Source organism: Mizuhopecten yessoensis, unplaced genomic scaffold (assembly GCF_002113885.1).
Source record: "Mizuhopecten yessoensis strain PY_sf001 unplaced genomic scaffold, ASM211388v2 scaffold2429, whole genome shotgun sequence".
In the NCBI taxonomy this organism is placed as follows: domain Eukaryota; kingdom Metazoa; phylum Mollusca; class Bivalvia; order Pectinida; family Pectinidae; genus Mizuhopecten; species Mizuhopecten yessoensis.
Genome location: NW_018404542.1, coordinates 203,942 through 224,599, shown reverse-complemented (window position 1 = coordinate 224,599; position 20,658 = coordinate 203,942). Strand labels below are relative to the sequence as shown.

General features: G+C 36.0%; 1 protein-coding gene across 4 annotated transcripts; it reads left to right on the top strand.

Moving 5' to 3' along the window:
* Positions 1-1,403: 1,403 nt before the first annotated feature.
* On the top strand, positions 1,404-18,982 carry LOC110445951 (D-amino-acid oxidase-like). Of its 4 annotated transcripts, none has more exons than XM_021490848.1 (12): positions 1,404-1,914; positions 2,565-2,592; positions 8,644-8,831; positions 9,626-9,749; positions 10,251-10,327; positions 10,661-10,726; positions 11,677-11,731; positions 12,127-12,228; positions 13,263-13,342; positions 13,827-13,944; positions 15,718-15,816; positions 18,430-18,982. In XM_021490848.1, the coding sequence occupies exons 1-12, from the start codon at positions 1,844-1,846 to the stop codon at positions 18,547-18,549; spliced, it is 1,128 nt and encodes a 375-aa protein (XP_021346523.1). In that variant the 5' UTR covers positions 1,404-1,843; the 3' UTR covers positions 18,550-18,982. The 4 variants fall into 4 exon arrangements, with proteins under 4 accessions (XP_021346523.1, XP_021346526.1, XP_021346522.1 ...); XM_021490851.1 differs by having other exon boundaries at positions 1,409-2,224; XM_021490847.1 differs by lacking the exon at positions 1,404-1,914 and having other exon boundaries at positions 2,259-2,592.
* Positions 18,983-20,658: the final 1,676 nt, after the last annotated feature.

Here is a 20,658-nt window from a genome sequence, read left to right as displayed (position 1 = left end):
TCCAGGAAAATCATGCACCACCCAACTGTTAGAAATCATGGAAGAATGGAACTAGACATTTGATGAGGGGGAAAACGTTGACGTAATCTACATGGATTTTAGCAAAGCCTTTGACAAAGTGTGTCATAGGCTCCTAATCAAACAAACTGGAAAAATGTGGGATCAAAGGACAAATCTTAAACTGGATTAAAACATTCCTGACATGACTATCGCAACAAGTCATAATCAATGGAACTCCCTCAAAGAGTCTGCCAGTACTAAGCGGGGTCCCACAAGGGACTGTACTCGGGCCAATTCTGTTCTTGATATATATCAATGGCATGCCAGATGTATTAGAATGTACTACAAAACTATTCGCGGACGACGCCAAAATATCAGCTAATAATTCAACCCCAGAAAATAGAGCTAGACTGCAACAGTGTATCGACAGAATGTACCAATGGACAGAAAATTGAATGATGAAGCTGAATGTGGACAAATGCAAGCATATAGAAATTGGACAAAAACCCAAGTCATCCAACTACTCGCTGACGCAATACGGAAACACCATCGAAATCACTACGGTGAAAAGTGAAAAAGATCTGTGAGTTCACATCGACGAAAAACTCAATTTTTCCATACACGTCCAAAAAGCAGCCGGCAAAGCAAAGCAGTATTCAGAAGTTTTACATATATGAGCCCAACCATATTTGTAACACTCTACAAAGCTCTTATACGGCCCCACCTTGAATACGCTTCAACGATTTGGTCACCCCTGTATACCAAGGACAAAATTATAATTGAAAAAGTCCAGCGAAGAGCAACGAAAAGAGTACCGACACTAACAAACAAATCATAGGCTGAACATCTAAGAATACTCGGTCTACCAACCCTGGAATACAGGAGGGAGAGAGCAGACATGGTCAAAGTGTACAGAATCCTTAATAACATCGACAAACTTGATAAGGATAAACTATTCCAACACTGCGAATACAAATCTACAAGGGGGCACTCCAAAAAGCTGTTTAAAAGGCCCTACAAAAAGCTGATCACAGGAAACTTCTTTAGCAACCGCATTATTAAACCGTGGAACTCGTTGCCTGAGGAAGTGGTCTCATCACCGAGCCTAAGCTGCTTCAAGGAAAGACTTAACAAGTTCTGGAGAAATCACCCGAGGAAATTCAACCCCTCATTTTGGTATTAAGACTGGATCTACATTCCAACACCATTCTTAACATCAAGTGACTCAACCAAAAACAATGTAGTGTTTGAGTTTTTTATGCAAACTCTACAACGGAAGGGCTCAACCCTTTTATCTACAAGGGCTCAACCCTTTTCTAGGGGAGATAAGCTAGAAACGAGTGGATTTGTTTTTAAAATTTTAAAACCCATTATTTCCATAGATATTGCTACACAGTTATGATTAAGGAAATAATAAGTAACAATGATGCATCACCACAAGCTTGAACTCGATTTCAACGATGCCACATCAGCAATTATCACTTGGATGTCTAATCGTAAGTTCTAATCTAGGGGAGATAAGCTAGAAGTGAAATGTAGCCAGGAAATCCTTCATAAAAACTTAGGGGCTGGAAGCCAGTCTAGTGTGACCCGTTTTATATTCAAACTTCTGTTTATCATATGTTACGCATTAATGGGTAGATCTTGCCATTACCACGGAATTAGATAAGATCGAAGTCCGTGCCGTTACTATATATATATACCGGACAAAACTTTTCAGAAGGAATATATACAAGGACATTTCAAGATTACATATTGTTCACTCAGACACACATCTGTGCGTTACAAGATCTAGAGGTCACAGATATAGAACACAATCACAGCCCTAAAAATATGAGTTCACATGAAGTATTCGATACATATCCAACTCGGTGATAAACACACCCAGCTAGCAGTGCACTGGACCGTAAATACGTAAGCATGGTTGTACTGTGATAGGCTACTTTTACAAGTAGATTGGAGTGTTATGCTACTTTCCCACAATCACGACCTTTATCAGGACCTCAACACGACCACACTAGACAACCACCGATCACATACATGTACGACTGATCACGATCCTGTTCCCGACCGCAATATTAATGCGACTGAGCGCGGCTGCCTAGATATGCTCAAGTCGTGCCTGGTCTTGACCAAGATCGTCTATGTGGGAAAGTAGCTTAAGTGTAAATGGATAGGAAGAAGTTTCTCTTAAGCACAGAACGTCAGCGCATACACATCTGAGGTACTATGTAGCTATGTATAAGAAATATAGGGATAATTTGTAGGTGTGTAGTGTCGTTTTTTTCTTTTCATGTGATTGGATTTTGTATCATTTAACATTGTGCATTCGAGTTAGGACTACACTCGGGGAAAATGGAAAAGATACAGGAAAGGGCAAACTGATTTATTGAAAACTATTATTTGTCAACTTAAAAAACATTATTGAAAAAACACAAACTTGACTTCTTAAATGTAAACAGGCAAAACGTTATGCCAAAAGAAGTTTTCAAAATTGTAAAAAAAATGGCACCTGATTTCATATATGACCTTATTAAACTAAATTATTTTAATTATAATTTCAGACAACAACAGACTGCCAGCATACCAAGGGTAAACACAGAGGGCTACAGAAAGAGATCCTTCAGATTTGAGACGACCCGGGTGTGGAACAGCCTGTCAAACGCTCTTAGAAGTGCGGAAAACTAGGGAACGTTTTGCAGGCTGCTTCGCCCCTGGGACGGCGATCTGTGTAAAAGTAGGATCTGTTCCCAGTAGTCCTTGTTTAAGTTTAATTTTTCTACCTTCTCTATGAATGCTTATGTGTGCATTTAAATTAAAAGTAAATTTTAGGCCCCCTACAAATTTACACTGTGAACCTGCCCCCCCCCCCCTTTTTTTTTACTTGTTAAAATATCCTTTGATATTTACTTGCTATTTCTTAACTAGCTTTGCATTTACCTGCTTACTATTCATCCATGTTATTTCTTAATTGTATTCATTGTTTGTCACAAGAATAGCACTACAGTGCGCTAATATTTACTGTTTTAAATATGCGACGTTGAATAAAAATTATTGTATCTTGGAATTATGACTTACATTACATATGCATACATGTAAACGTACATGTAGATACATACGAACTTTCTGTAAACCGAAACGCTACATATTTATGTCATACGTGTAATACACTGACAGCTCCTTCACATGATAATATACATACATGTCAAATATTGACTTTCGAATTGCTGTAATATACGAATCAATTGAAATTTGGGGTAGATTACTAGCTTCGGCCCACGCAACACACGGAAATTCGGGATATTGGCTGGAAAATCTGACGTCGCATGCTTTATGACGTCATAATTATACTGATTCCATATTAACGTGGGCCAAAAAAACCCAAGACTGCCTGTCCAAATTAACTTGGCCGAAGGCGGGGTACGTTTGGCCATCCAATCTTTCGGATACGAACGTGTTTGCCCGTTTGTAATTATTTCATGAAAGGATGGAACGTCTCTCCAAACGGTATATTGATATATTTATTTAAACACATGATGTACCATCCAGAACGACTTCTCCTATATCAACAATAGGATTTTTGCCGAATTTTTGCCATTTTATTCAGCGGTAATGGCATAACATGCATTGAAACTCCCCCCCCCCCCCACCCCCCGTCTGCTAATAAGCCGATAGTCCGTATAATACGGACGTAATACTGTCACAGTCAATGACCATAATATGCCTTTAATCTGATTAAAATCATCTGTTACATGGCTCTGCCTGCGTAGTACGAAGTTAACGAAGCCATGTAACATATGATTTTAATCAGATTGCACCGTGTCCCTGGTACGTAAACCAGTCAGTTGATTCCAATGTCATCATTTGATATATATATACAGTCATTCAACAATATCAGCAGTTTCAATAGCAATTAATAGACAAATCAAACAAATCTGTTATTGCATGATTGTACTGTCAACCTATAGCGCTTCTTAACATTATGACACAGTATATACGTATTACAGTAAATCTATATAACAATAACTATAAGATACAAATGTACACGCAATCCAATGAATCCACAATGCAATTATATTACATTGCAGTTTTAAACTTCCAAGATACAAAACAAACATATGTAACTGAGAAAGAGAACTGCAACGGCCAGACCGGAATTCGAGCCTGGGACCCGCTGAACTCTAGACGGACGCTCTACCAATTGAGTTCCTGGTTGCCGACGATAGATCCAGTCCAGTTCCACTATTTCCTCCCTTCTTTTTTTAAGTCTTCGCCTCCCGAAGACACAACTCAGGTTCGGATCCCCTTGCTAAGTGTTAACACAGTGCTTGAAATAAGGGTTGGCAAGCTCGTCAATTCTGTAACAGAAGAAAGAGAGATGCAAATGTCAAGCCGGGTTTCGAATCCAAGACCCTTTGATCTCTATACGGACGCTCTACCAACTGACCGACCTTACTGCCGACGATCGATCCCGCCAAGTTCTGCTACATACATATCGATACCTTAGGAGTACAGACTTGGCAGCGGAAGTTTATGATTCTTATACAGTACAAAAGTAACGGCAAGTCTTTGTGTGCTTATATGTCTCTGCTGACCAGAGTCTTTCTCCTGAATATAAAGAAGGACCTTTTTCTTTTTCAAATGATGCACATGTTTAGCTTAGCTTAAAAGCAAGATAAATATTGTGTTATATCAGTAAGGCTGGGTTGAGAAGTGTAGGATGTCAATATCAACATTGACAAGACGTCGAGCACATCACCAGTAAACTAAACGATTGACGTCATACGGTGGTTTGTTAATTACAGAATGGACAAACTACTGACAATTGTGACACTATGCCCGGTGCTACATCCATTTTCCAGCATGTGTGAATTTGCCTTGTGTTTAGGATTACCACTCATTCACAACGCTCGTTTGAGCTGTTCTTTTGATGTGATACCCATGCTCCTAACAATCTGCCATGACCTTTAAAGCAACATCGACTCCGGCCTGCTGAAATATCTCATTATCCTGGATTTTTCCAAAGTGTTCGACCGGGTTCCACAACAGCGCTTGTTGAGGAAGCTAGACTTCTACAGCATACGTGGGCGAACTAATTCCTGGATAAAGAGCTTTCTAGAAGGGCCAACTCAAAGGGTCATGGTAGAAGGAACAACATCAGGAGACGCATCAGTTGTCACTTGATCGAGACAGGGGACCTATCTCGCACCTCTCCGTTTTCTTCTATTCATAAATGACGTTCCTAACAACATCACATATAAGGTAACATAATTCGTAGAGGAAAAGAAGACGGTGACATATTGCAACAAGACCTAGCAGAACTGGCTGACTAGGAAAAAGTGGGGAATAGTTCCCTCTAGATAAGTGTAATGTCCTGAGGATCACAAAGAACAGGACGATCACAAAGCTAAGTACGCTATTAAAAAACACTTCCTTAAAATACAAGTGTGCCAGCATAAATAGAAACATCATATTGATGGAGTATGTAAGAAGACAAACAGCACCCTTGGATTCCTTAGAAGGACTCTGAAAACGCCTAAAGAAGATACCAAGGCCCGTACATATTTCATACTTGTTCGCTCCAACTTGTAATGTTGTTCTTCTGTATCGAGCCCTAAAACCAAAATGTGACTGACCAGGAGGAAATAGTTCAAAGAGAATCGACATGTTGACATATACCGCAACACCAGCAGTGTATCCGACATGATACAGTCCTTACAATCGGATCATGATCCAGATAACATCCACGTACAAAATTACACATGATTTATTAAACATCCGAGCCGAGGACTACCTGGAAGCCTCTACATCTACCATCCGACGTAATCACTCTTTTAAATATTGCTATCTTTTTTCCTCTAAAAATACGTTTAGGTATAGCTTCTTCCCAGCACTCTGAGGTCGTTACGGGAGCCAAATTGGTCGGGCTGTAGACGTAAGAAACCAGCTGAAGAAAACGCCCCCACGTCCACCCCATACCTACCCACCCCCACCCCACCCACCCACCATTGAGTTATGAGAATGATCACAAAAATGTATTGGACGGTGAAGTCTGCAAAAAGCAGAATCAAATAAAAGATGCTGTAAGCATTAACTGAAACAAGTCAAATCATTCACACTAGAACACACATTTGCAAGTGGTGGGCTATTGTTTCCACTATCCTCAATGATCCAGGGGTTACTCTCAATTACGTTTTCTGCATCCACGGGATGTGCCATAACAAAATTTAGGGGACTTGGCTAGCTATTTGAGTTAATCTCAGGTTTGCAAAACCATGACAATTCACTTAGATGACGTTTGTCGTTTGAAGATTGCAGAGGAGCGTTACCCGAAATAAAAGCCAGTTAATTGTATCGTTAACCTGGCGTAAGGTGGCGCACACACACGGAGCCTTCGATTTTGTGATGACATATACCCCAGGGTTACCGAGAGCGTAGGTGAGCGTAACTCATGGGTTATCGAGGATGGTGTCTTGCAAGATTTGTTCGTTGGTATAAATCGAATATATTATTTTATTATGTAATTCAAAATTGGGATAAATGATGTACCGTAACGTAAACACTATTTTTGTTTTTGTTTTGATAGAAATGGCATATAGAAATCTCAGTAGATTTGTTTCCTTTTTTTATATTTACCTTTATTAGTAAAGTAGGAAAAGAAGCTGTTTACTTCCTTTGCCAAACTGTCTGCTTAAAGGAGAGTCCGAATTATTCTGACGTTTTATCGACTTTTTGTTATATCGGTCTGTCGTTGATTAACGTCAGAACTCCGGCCCTCAATAATATGCGGGAAATAAGCGACCCGCGCCCGGGTCGCACTTCAAACTGATATTTTAGAAACAAATCGTCACTTTCACACACATGTCGCACATGGATCGAAAGATCTATTCATGGTATAGTGATAACACAACTACCCCAACATCTGCTTACGTGCTTGCTTTTATCATGCCGTATTGTGAGTCCGTAGCAACACTATCCACTAAGTGATGATTGATGGCAACGCATTGGCAACGGAAGGATTTATGATACATTTTCTCTAACCGGACGTGTAGTTAAACCTCCAGTCTTTTATGTGCTAACGTAAATAGGACGTATCTGTGTTAAAGAAGGGATAACTAACCAACACAGCTACAGGTATGAAGGTTGCGGTGCTTTGCTGTGTAAACATGACAGTATCGTTATATTAGACAGGCACACGTGGTCTGTGTCGTCTGACTGTTACAACACAATACATCTATATATAGCGCAGAGTAATACGTGCCGATGTTTAGATTACATGAAACTTGACTGAGGTTTTTCGTTCGGATCAAATGGAATGAGGTTAGCGGAAGCAAAACACACACAGACACACACTCTCTGAAATCTAACGGTAAGTATACTGTGTTCCTATACACGACATTCTTGTAGTACAACCTATTTGATAGCCTGTAGTATTACTGACTGTAGTGGTTGTGTTACAGGTCTCTTTCCGTTCCTTAGGGTTAAAGAGTTTACACGTGTACATAGCTTCATGACGGAACTGAACATTCAACTGTACGCGAAGTTGACATGTGAAGGCGGTAATCAAAGCTCATCTAATAAAGAGCGACACACCACTGAAAGCTATTTAAAAAAATGTTTTATTTTGCTGAGATCGATGCTCATATTATGCAATGCGAATGTTTCTGATATATATTCTGTGCTGATTTGGTATTACAGTGTTACTGATCAAATGATCGTGTAATTTGTGGGGTAGTAAATGACCTGTGTCTTTGTGCTTATGCATACGCATGTAGTACCAATCAGGTCTATAGATCTAAGACTAGCCATATACGTTTAAATGGATTAAACATATCATATCTGTAGTTGCGCTTTAAACAAAGGGCCACAATGTCTGTGTAAATGTCTTGTATAAATTACATTTTTACCTAATGCTCCGATACGCTAACTATAATACTAATTTTCGTATAAAGCCAGCAAGAACACATAATTCACACTGCTTTGTGTTAATTGCATAGGCCAGGGCCTATCTTTCTCTATCCCATACATAAATCAGAGCTTCTCAAAATGTTGTCGAAATTATTTACCTCAGTTTAATCAGGGTCCTACATCATACGTATTGTATACGGGGTAGTTGATCTTAAATTAAGCACACATTCCTGTTTGGTTGGCACACATTCCTGTTTGGTTGGCACACATTCCTGTTTGGTTGGCACACATTCCTGTTTGGTTGGCACACATTCCTGTTTGGTTCGAACACATTCCTGTTTGGTTGGCACACATTCCTGTTTGGTTGGCACACATTCCTGTTTGGTTCGATATCGAGAAATGTGTTCAGTTGTGGAACGTTTGTAAACAAGGGTATATTTTTTTTTTGCGGATTTTCTTCTATGACCACAGTGCTAATCGTCTACTGATGAAGTGTGCCATTTAGTCGAAATGAGTGTACTCTAGCATGACATCCACACAGTCATGGTACTTCCTAAATGGAAAGTAAAGGGAAAATAACTTATAGTTTTGTGGCTTCACATTTGTTGGTAATCCTAGGTAAAATATATCTCGAAACAGATATTGAGAATATAATCTCTGCAAAACATAAAATGTACCATTTATAATGATTTTATTACGATTTAAAATGTTACTTTCATGAATTCACTTGGATAGATGCCTCGTCGCGTGTGTGTGCTGGGTGCTGGGGTGATAGGACTGTCGTCTGCTGTGTGTATCCAGGAGCTCGTGCCAGATGCTGACGTAACAGTGGTGGCTGATACATTTACCCCGCACACGCTGTCCGACAATTGTGCTGGCTTCTGGATGCCATACCTGATTGACCCATCAAATACAAACGTCCTGTAAGCACAGCTGGCTATACTTTTTTGCTAGAGTAATCTCCCCTAAATTTAATTGTGTAGTTAATTCCGAATGACAGTAATTGAATTATAAAATGACATATAGTACTTAACAGTGACTTAGTTAAATGTTTGTTAGTATGGACATATATTACTGTGTGTTTCATTTAAATATTGTCAAAATATCATTAACAAATACCCTATTGACAGTCGTAATAAAGACAATTTATATGCCTTTTTTTAATATTTTGGAACATACTCAAGTGTAACATGTTTGATATTTTAATGGATTTTTTTCTAGTTTCACTGCTTTCTAATACTAGTAGTAATAAAAAATGGAGGTTCTTATATACCGCTTTATCACAACCTAGTTCGTAGGTCGTCTCAAAGCGGTTCACAAACTATTATCCGTGGTTAAAGGGCCTTTGCAGTCAGCCAATACATTTCTCAACTCCCTGGGGAGCATACAGCCAAACTGCCATTTCGGCGCTCACAGCTAGCATTCAACAATTCTAGGACTGCCCAACCACGTACTCATTTACAGCTGAGTAGACTGGAACAAGCTGAGTAAGTTATCTTGCTCAAAGATACAACACCGTGCCGTGGCGTGACTCGAACCCGCAACCCTTCGGTCACGAGCCCGGCGTCCTACCACTAGACTACCGCGCCTTACAATTAATTGCAGATATAGTTCATGTACATAGGTGAAGTTACTTCATTATTTTGGGTGATGAGAAAAAAAACGTTTTTGAAAATTAACTCTTAAATGTACCAGAGCTTGTCTATTTTATCGGTAGCCGATGGTGTGGTGATACGTTCGAATACCTTAAAAGGCTTGGTCATTCCGAGCTAGCTGGTGACATTGGGATACAGTTTGTGTCTGGATACTACTTTGTGAGGGAGTCAGCTTATACAGGCAAGGTAAAATACCCATTAATATAGACATTAAAGGATATAGTACACAGGTAGGGTAGGATGCTTTTTTTGTTAGAAGCATAACACATGTACGATCTAATTCCTATTTAGGGATACAATACACAGGTAGGGTATGGTACACTTTTTTTGATACAATACGCAGGTAGGGTAGGGTACACATTTTTTGATACAATATACAGCATTTATAGATACGATATGATACCCAGTGAAAGAAACACAGTGTTGAAACAATATATGATTATGGTCTCAACTCACAATAATGTACATATAGTACAGTAAATGATATACCTTCCAGTGGAATATTGGATATATTTAACTCGAGTAAGAAAAAAACCTCCTTGTTTTATATTTCATAGAAGGTTCTGAGAGTATAATTTAAATGAACAAGTCTGAATGCTTTGTTTCAATGTCTTACTCCAAAGTTAAAATAATTTTGAAATTGTTGAACATGTGTTGTGTTTCTAGTATTCAATTATTTGTTGTAAGGAACCTCCATGGAAAGACCAAGTAATAGGTTTCCGACAGCTGACACCAGAGGAGCTCAACATATGCCCTAATGCCAGGTCAGTCTGTTTCAGAATACAGTTTTTTGAATATTCATCTATATATAAAATTGAACTTAGATTTTGTAGCCGAATGTGTTTTCATCGTGTCGGTAAACATATGTCAAATAAATTGTGTAATTGCTATGTAATGGACAATAAAACCGGCAAAGGTGAATTTACTGGTAAACATGGTAACTGTATACATTCAAAAGCTTATTTGTTATCCAATGCAAAGCTTTGTTATACCGTTTGTTCAATTCAATTATTAGAACAAAAAAACTGATCTGCACTTTGTTTTACTAAATACTGTTAAGATGTTTTTTTAATAACACATTTGTTGATTAATTTCAGAGATGGGTATTTCTTTACGACAATAATAATGGATGTTAAGCGTTTCCTTCCTTGGCTCACAAAGAGGTAATTGAAATTCCTCAAGTATATTATATACCTTGTTCACAAAGAGTTAATTCAAATCACCATGTATATTATATACCTTGTTCACAAAGAGTTAATCCAAATCACCATGTATATGAATATACCTTGTTCACAAAGAGTTAATTCAAATCACCATGTCTATTATATACCTTGTTCACAAAGAGTTAACTCAAATCCCTTTGTATATTAATATATCTGGTTCACAAAGAGGACATTCAATCCCAAAAGTATATCGATATACATGGACCACAAATACATGTAGGTAATTCAAATAATGTTTTGTATATGGCTGGCATATACCAGTATGGCTCTCATTAGTGTTATTCAAACCATAATGTATATTAGTATGTATGGTTTACAGAGAAGTACTTCGACGAATTCCTCAAATACATAGAGGACATTAAATAGTTTACCGTTGATTACCATGCAAACATGTATATCAGGAGTATGGCAAAATACCGATATCAGGCATGAGTAAAAATAACAGCAGTTTCTGCAATAAAAGTGAAATTATCTAGTACTTTTAAAGTGTTAAGAGGAATTTGTTATTGCGTCAATAAATTGAAGTTAATAACGTTTTGTATCTATTCCTTGCAGTCAGGATAATGATATTTAGCGAATAGAAAATACGTGATGTTTCACGGGTTACAATGTAATATATAAGTATTTTGCTCACAACGATTCTGACTAATACGCATACTAATTCGATGTTTTATATGTATATTATTTAGTCTATAGCGAATCTGTATTGCATTCAGTATATATTGGCTGTTCTAAATGAAATCATAACAGGATAATTTCTTACAATAGATACGATATATGTTTTATTATATTCAAGAATAAATTTATGATCAATGTAAAATATGATGTCATTTTGTATATTCTAAAAATTCTAATTTCACATTTGTATGAAAGCCAACTTTCTTTTTTAGGATACTCGATAAAGGTGGAAAGTTAAGGAATAAAAAAATCCAAAACATGGATGAGGTAGGAAGATACGAATATACAGTGTATATTGCATTGAATTATGATATGATTGTATACTTTAATCGATAAATGCCTTTCGTTGCAATTTTTTTTAACTTCTTTCGTTTCTTGTAAGTTTCGTATTTTCAATTCATATAGAAGCTTGCGGTTATTTTTCTTATGTCATAACGATAGACAGTTAAATAAAAAAAATGTTATATACAAAGGTTAACTCGACGAGTAAAACGTTAGACGTTCATTTCAGAGCATCTCCTCGAAATTTCCCTCTTAAGTCTTCTGTCGAAAATGTTGTCCTATATATACAAATGTATCTTTGATCTTTTGTCAACAGTTTTCAGTTTCTACTGTTGGGTTTCAATAAATAAAGCTGCAATTTACCTTTTTACTTTCCTCAGCTAACAGAAGAATATGACATTGTCGTGAACTGCTCTGGGATGGGTGCTAACCAACTATGCAATGATTCACGGCTCCACCCGCTCAGAGGTCAAGTAATAAAGGTTTGTATATCAACAATATTTTCGTACGTTGACACCAACGATTCTACTACATTCGATAAAAGATGAAAAAATCTTCAGTGTTATTTATCGTTATTCAGATTTCAATTTCAATATTTTAAAACTAAAAATCTTTGAGTTTTTAATACTTACAGATAGTATGCGTGCCTGTACTATTTAATGTTTTCTTCGCTTAGTGCGAATTATAAACCAAGTTACTCGACAAATTGTATAATCAGGAATTATTTTGTGCATGTTTTGTGTTCCGTTAATGACTGTTTTATAATTACCTAAAGGACAGCTCTTAAGAAAACACAATAAAAGTGTGTTGTGAAATGTGAGTAAAAACGCACTTATGATGAAAAAAATCGTGTGTCTATTTATCTATAGTTCTTGATATATTTCGGAACACTTTTGACATGCAATTGTTTTTTTCAATGATGAGTACTTAATTAACGAAACAGATATATGATGCAGTGAAATGCTACTTTTATTTTTAATAAATTGTTTCAGTAAGATGCTGCATATCTCCGTATTTCTAGTGATAATGTTTTATAATCCTATTATATAGACGGTAGTTAAGTGTTTATATTACTTGTAATTTTATCTTAAGTATTAACTGACGTGTTTATATTACTACACGTAATAAGCATGTTATGAGTATTAATTGGTTTTTAGATATATTCATGGAATACTTATGTAAGAATAATGTATTGCAGTTAAAAGTAGTAAATTCATAACGTTATAATGGCTTTTGGAGACACCTTTCCCATTTCACTGTATTGTTTTGGTATATTATGGATTACTATAGAGATTTATTTTGAATTGATTGACCTTTAGTATCACTGACGAGTCCTAAATGGAGGAAACGGCCATCTGGTTCAGTAAAGTGTTTGCTTTGTGGGGCTTTTTATATTGACCAACAATCTTCGTAATTCTAATGATGGCTTTTACCTCTATGTATTAAACTGCATCCATTTTGGATATTAACTGTAGTAAATTATCTATTATCTTTTTTTTTTCATTTTCATATTAAGGTAGCTGCTCCCTGGGTTAAACATTTTTACATGAACCCAGATCCTACAGATGACCACAAAGAAGTATACATACTTCCAGGGTAAGGGGAAATTATTTAATCATATAAATATTTAATGTACGACAGCATAAGGACATTTCACCTGCTGTCGTAGACTGTAATGTGAGTCTATTGCAAGAGTGACAAAGCATTAAGAGCGACCCAAGCTATCAATCTGATGTTAAGAATGTTTGAATATTTAAATCATATCTGGAATATATGTTTTCGAATAGAAAATCATCAATTTGTGTGTATTTCATAAGATAGTAAACACAATCATCACCACTGACATTAAATGTATTTTTTTTTAAGATATGATATAATTACGCGAAATCAATTCAAATCAATAAGCATGAAGTAAACAAATTCCATTATCTGCTGATTTGCAGTATTGGTTTAAAACGAGTTAGACATAGAAATATTATAGCGATGTAAATTGATTAACTTTTTTTTTTTTTGTATTTGATCCATCTTTTATTTGTTTTCTTTCAAGTTTAACAAAAGTGTTCGACTACTTTCTTTCCAGGCCGGATACTGTCACCATTGGTGGTACAGGGCAATTTGATGACTGGAACACTAGCGTAGATGGGCAAGATAAACAGAGGATTGTGGAGGACGTGTGCAAACTCGTGCCAAGTCTAAGGGTACATAACGTTACAAGTTTTACTGTTACTAACGATGTTTACTTTCAGGATATGCTGCTACAGTCAGAAAAGCAGTGGTTGTTACATTTATCTTACCACGTCACACATATTGATTTAAGGATCACAGCACCACTGCCGAAAACAAATTATGTATGATCAAAACAGTTGCATTCATGTCTGAAAATAAAATAAAACAATGCAGAACGTTCAAACATATACATCAAAAAGCAGCAGACGTGTCCTGACTGTAAAACTGCAACGTGACTAGACCAGCATTCAAACCATTGAACTCGGATCACGATAATGTCGCTTTAACCAACTAGGCTACCTGGTCAACAGAAGTACCCTGAGCCGAAAAATTACAAAACAAATTCAATGACAGGCTACCGCATGTGCGAAAACTACAGTGAAATTAGCTTCTGCATTGGGGCAGAGATCCTTTAACGGTAGACGTGCTATATACTGTCACCGACAAGGCAGGAAGGCATTAGAGATATACCATGTATAAAATCTGGTCTGTTAGATAAATTACAACACGAACAGTGTTGATTATCAAATTTATTATTTAATGTAAACAAGATATAAGTTATATAACTATATCTATGTTAGTAAATGCACATTCACATGTTGAATTTACATGATTAATTTGGATGACCTTTCATGGCTATTCGATATCAATGAAGTCACATCGACAAATCTATTTACAACAGAAAGTCGTTAATTAGCAAACTCTTAAATATTCCATATTCATTATGAAAATTTCTTTTTACACAACGAATAACATTTTCTATGTGACGTTTCGATGACTAGTACGCTATGTACACTGTCACCTTCATCAGACAAATGACCAGAAAAGCCTATGCATACAAAGGTTTAAAATGTGTACGAGTTGTCCACACCATCGATGTCGATTCGACTACGCTGTCAGCGTATTTACAATAGTTGTTGTATATGTACCGAAATGACACGATTCAGCTACGCTTTGTTTAATGGACCCATACGGACATCAGACATTTTATTGGTTGTGTAAAAAGAACTTTTTATAATCCATACTTACCAACCAGAAGAAAATGTTTAAAAAAAAATCCATATTCACAACTTTTTCAGAAAAAAGTATAACTTCTAATGATGTTAAAATTTAATTTGGAAACGATATGTAAATATGCCAAATTTATTGCATTTTTTAAATGAATTTGTGACAAGTTGTCATTTTGTTTCACTTTTGAGATTGTATGCAGCGAATGTTTCTAGATCAAATATGAATGCTGTTTTGATTTTTCTGCAACTTTGCATGTCAGAATTATATGTGGATGTTCTATAAAACAGATTTCGTCCATACTTTTCATTTTTGTATTAAACAGATGTTGAAAACGGACGTGTTCGATAAAAAAATGCAATGCATGCTGTAATTTTGCTCCGAAGAGTAACTATGTCATGGTTTCGGTACTATCATGCTCCTACAAGACACTCATCGTATAAAGACGTGACGTATACAGCTTGTCTGTCGTTCATTGTTTTAAAGCGATGTGATTACTTTATTAAACAGAAGCACTCCGCTTGATCATTTATCCTGATGTTTTTGTCAAACTTACGCAAGCACGGAGTTTAAGCTGTATCCAACTATCAATGACATTGGGGAAGGCAGATTTCTAATCGTCATTTTACTGAACGAAAACGTTTTGCTTCCTTCCTTTGTGTTCCTGATAATAATGTATTAGGTTTCTGTATATGTCGACATTTTTGTTCACTGACACCCATGTTTTTTGTTTACAGACGGCGAAACGGTTACAAGACTGGGTCGGTTTACGACCGTTGCGGTCACCTGTGCGTTTGGAGGCCGAGGAAAAGCTAAGCAAGTCTGGGAGAAAAACGGTACTTTCCTTATAATTTCTTACTTAATTGCATAAATCAACAATACCATGATAATCTCCACTTTGACTTTTTACGTCTTTACACTGTTAAATAAAAGACAATCGAAACAGAGTACATTCATATTTGAAATGTCTTTTATTATTGTTTTCCGACTTTGAATTATATCCCATTTTTGCATATGTGTGAGCTATTATCCAAACACGTTCACTAACTGTTGCTGTTCCTAAATGCTTCTGAGAGGGCACATATTTACGTTGTTCCCCAGGTCGATATTTCATGGACCTGTCGTTTTACACAACAGTGTTTATGGTTTGATTCTGTCTTTGGGATTTTTATCGAGAGCTCACATATCGAGTCAAATGTTCTTAAAACTGAAATGCAGAGGTCATGATTTGATGTATGTGAAAATGACAATTTTTGACAACACGTCCAATAAATGTTTGTACAGGTTAATGTGAATGTTTACAACATTTTATAAATATCTTGGTATGGTTATAAAGGGTGTTATTGCAATGTAATGGACGAAAGGACAACTTCCCCCGTAATTTATTCACGTCACTATCCCTAAGCAATAGTTGTTAATGTTGGTCACGATGAAAGGTAACAGATTTATATAAGTGTATTTAACACTTGTTTCTGTCTCCAATTCATTTATATCTAATCATGTTTGTATTATGTATTACATATGTTATGTGAATAAAACAAAGTTTGAACTAAAGAACAGAAATAGGGGATATTCAGAAGTAAGCTTGGTATAATAAAAGTTCATATTCAATATACCTACTGCTTTGTTTAAGAAACACTTGTTTGTGCGTGTTTTTAGTAATGACATATATTTGCTGTACCGAACTTGATGCAGCAAGTTAGAGATCAAGGTTAACGTTGTTCTGGAACAAATAACATCATTTCATGTTATCTTATAGTATTTATTGTTTGATAAATTACAGTCATATTTAGTTATAATAACAAAGCCAATATAGAATAATATACTTTTAAAGTACACGCATTCTCATTTATTTGACAATATACTGGTATTGTCAAAACACTGCAGTATTCTGCCATACGAGTGAAGTATGAACGAAATTAAGTGTGAAACCACTTAATACTGTTTATGACATATTCATAAAACCTTTAAAATGAAAATATAACCCTGTAACAAACCCAGGAAGTCAAATCACTTAACATGGTGGAACTTCAGCTTGTGACTCTGTATTCTATGACGTCACAATGAAGGATAATGTCGAATACGCAACTTTCAAATCTTCTGTATGGTCATGATGTTTAATGGTTTTGTATTCTGGCTTTAAATCCAAATCCACGAATATTTTTCGTTTCTTTTCACTTGTGAAAAGTATCGTTTTGCGGTGAAAAACGACATTTTAATTCATTTAAAAGATTCCGATCGTTCAGTGTGGTTAATGTAATCTCTCATTTATTACCTTTTTTGCGGTAAACACAAAAATCTTATTTATTAAACTCATATATTCACTGCAGTGAAGAAATAAAGAATGTAATGGTATCACATGCGAGGATATTACTTTTTGTAATGGCCAGTCAGATGATACCTTCTATGTTGCATTCAAAAATATTTTCACTTCAGATATAGATGCAACAACAGACGAATGCATAATAAAATACACACATGTATGGTAAATATACACTGAAATACATTTTTGTTAGGAAACCTGATCTCGTCTTAGCAGAAAACAGCAGACACGTGCTTAGAACCCTATTATACATATTGTAAATATCCACATAGATTTCTTGTCAAATGTGGCGGTACAAACTATCTGCACTTGTTTGATGCAGTACGAGTTTCAACGTTGTTGTTCTAGGTATGAAATATAAAAATGGGATGCTTTTCCAGTTGACTTCTGCATTAATGTTCACTTGCACGGCAGAATTTACCGTTATTTTTCGCTCGTTCTTCGCTCATAAATAACAGTAACCTGGCTTTCCCGCGAAACATATGTGACTAAATTAATGTTAAACAATTATTTGTTTATCTCATCAATAATATAAAAAAAATAATGTCACAGGTCCATGTACATTTAAGTATAAAAAGATAGGAATATAAGATGTTGTTAAATACGATGGAAAATAAGCACGTAACTGGATAAGCTTAATCATTTAAGATGAACAAACATGTTAATTATGCAATCGTTATCAATGTATTTAAACTACCCACGACGTTTAAAACTACCAACAAATAATATTCACAATTCCAAATATTTACATTTTGATTGTTATGTTAAGTCACAAATCTCTAAAATATAATACAAATTATTATTAACAATATATGACTTTTTGGCAATATTTGACCGACATTTTCTATAATCAGTGCTATGAAACGCACACTACTATAGCTATATAATAATAAGCATACATGTTGGAGGTTAAAATAACAATCAGTATGTGGAAGGTTGAATCGAAACGTCCTTAATTCCAATCCTTCATAAAACAACAATTTTGTAGCTCCACATAAAATTGAGGGTCACATGTCTTCATCTTATATATAACGTCATGGGTCTCTATATATTAAAATAATCATGTGTTTTAATATAGCTTCCATGAATCATAAAGGCAACTATTTTTCTATCCCTATCTTTCCAGGTGATTCACAATTACGGACACAGCGGGTCCGGCGTGACCTTCCACTGGGGATGTGCCAAGGACACTGCTCATCTAGTTAAACAAGCATTTGAGACACATCAAGTCACATCGAGACTGTGAAGTGAGAATTATACCTCCTAACTAAAAAGGCGAACATTGTATTTCTTGCAAATTTTCACGAATCATGTTTTTGTGGTAAAGTATCGTATTAAGTAACTATATTCTATGTCGATAGGTTTGAAGTGAAGTTGTTTTCACATTCTCATAACGCAGGATAAACAATGGTTTAAACAGCAACACTTTTTACGTTGGTTCCGATGAAAAATTAAACAGTTGGTAAGATGCATTTAACCTTGTTTCAGGGATAAGCTATTATATCCGCTACTAAAACTTTTGTAGATAGAGTTTTATCGATTTTGTAATACAATCAGCAGTGCTACGGGATTCGCAAATGTAAAAAATATAACTTTTCTAATTAAGTATCAATGATGTGGAAGACGGATTAAAATACATGGAAACTGCAAAATATGTATGGTTTTCACAATTTCTAAAATGATTTGTTCTCTTTCTCGTTACTTTATATAGTTTACATCAAAATGAAACAGGAGCTACACACGACATCGATAGCTGTAAAACAAATCATATGCTAATGAGAAATATCGGTCCTTATTATTATTATTATTACAAGCTAACCGGTAATAAGATTTATATATATATTTTCAATGCCGCCATGACTATTCTCCATAAGTATGCTTATTGAAGATTTAAAAGAAACTGTGGTTAGGTATACATGTAGCAAACACTAGTGAAAGCAAGTGTTGTTTTTATAAAAGCACTGGGTAAAGTCTTGAGTGTAATCAGCCCAACAGAACCCAAAATATAAGTATTATAGTGCATTTTATAAACTGATTTTCTATTCATATAGTAACAGTGATAGAGACCTAGCCCCCGGGCCTGGAAAGTTATCCAAAGCAGGCACTGTATAAAGTCAAGAGTGTAATCAGCCCAAGAGAAATCAAGATATGGTGCATTAGTGCATTAAACAGATTTTCTATTTATAGTGACCCATTGACCTTTGACCACTAGACCTGAAAAGTTATCCCAAGCAGGCACTTTCTTCCATAAAGGACTCGATAAGATCTGAGTGTAATCAGTCCAACAAAATTTGAAATACAGTGCACAAACTGATGTTCTATTTATGTGACCTTGACCTTTGATATCAAAGGCTGAAAAGCTATCAAAAAGCTTAAACAAACATTTTATTACACTGGATAAAGTCCATGTATGCACACACACAAGGTTCTACACTTAAAGTTGATAAATTGACTTTAATATTCATATGTTTTTTCTGTATGTTATTACCATCTCCATACAATATTTGATGAAGTTGCTAAGTGTTTAAATTGAATCAGTTGATGATTTTCTATAGAAACAGTGACCTTGGCCTTGACCTTGGAACCCTGTATCACAACAATGTCCGAAGCATACTCCTACTTGACCTTTGCATAAAGTTTGACCAAAATCCATGAACGAATGAAGTTGCTAAGTGTTTAAATTGAATCAGTTGTTGATTTTCTATATATAGCAACAGTGACCTTGTCCTGACCTTGGAACCCTGAAACACAAGGGTATACCCATATTTGACCTATGTATAAAGTTTGACCAAAATCCGTGAAAGAATTAAGTTGCTAAGTGCTAAATTGAATCAGTTGATGATTTTCTATATATAGCAAGTGTGACCTTGACCTTGGATCCCTGAAATACAAAGATGTCCGAAGTATTCCCATACTTGACCTTTGTATTAAGTTTGACCAAAATCTGTCAATGAATGAAGTTGCTAAGTGTTTACATTGAATCGGGATGCGACGCGACGGGACGGGACAGGACGCTGCACCAGGGCAAAAGCTCATTTGTCCTTGGCAGGTGAGCTAAAAAAAGATAAAAGGACAGACAGACGTAAAATCTGATAACTAAAGATGTGCAGGGGTCCTAACAACAAATTGTGTAATTGAATTGGAGAATACCCCTTTGGGACCCAACTCCTCCCCCTAGGGAGCCAGAGTATTTTGAGAGCGACCCTCTGTTAAACGGCATTCAGTCTTCTTAACCAAGTAATGCTCCAGACCATTGGTTTGAAAACATCATCAAGCCATACAGAAGGACTTCAAAGGATGTACTGTTTCAGGTGATTTATGTCCTCAGCCAGGGTCATATGAGGACGGGTGTCAC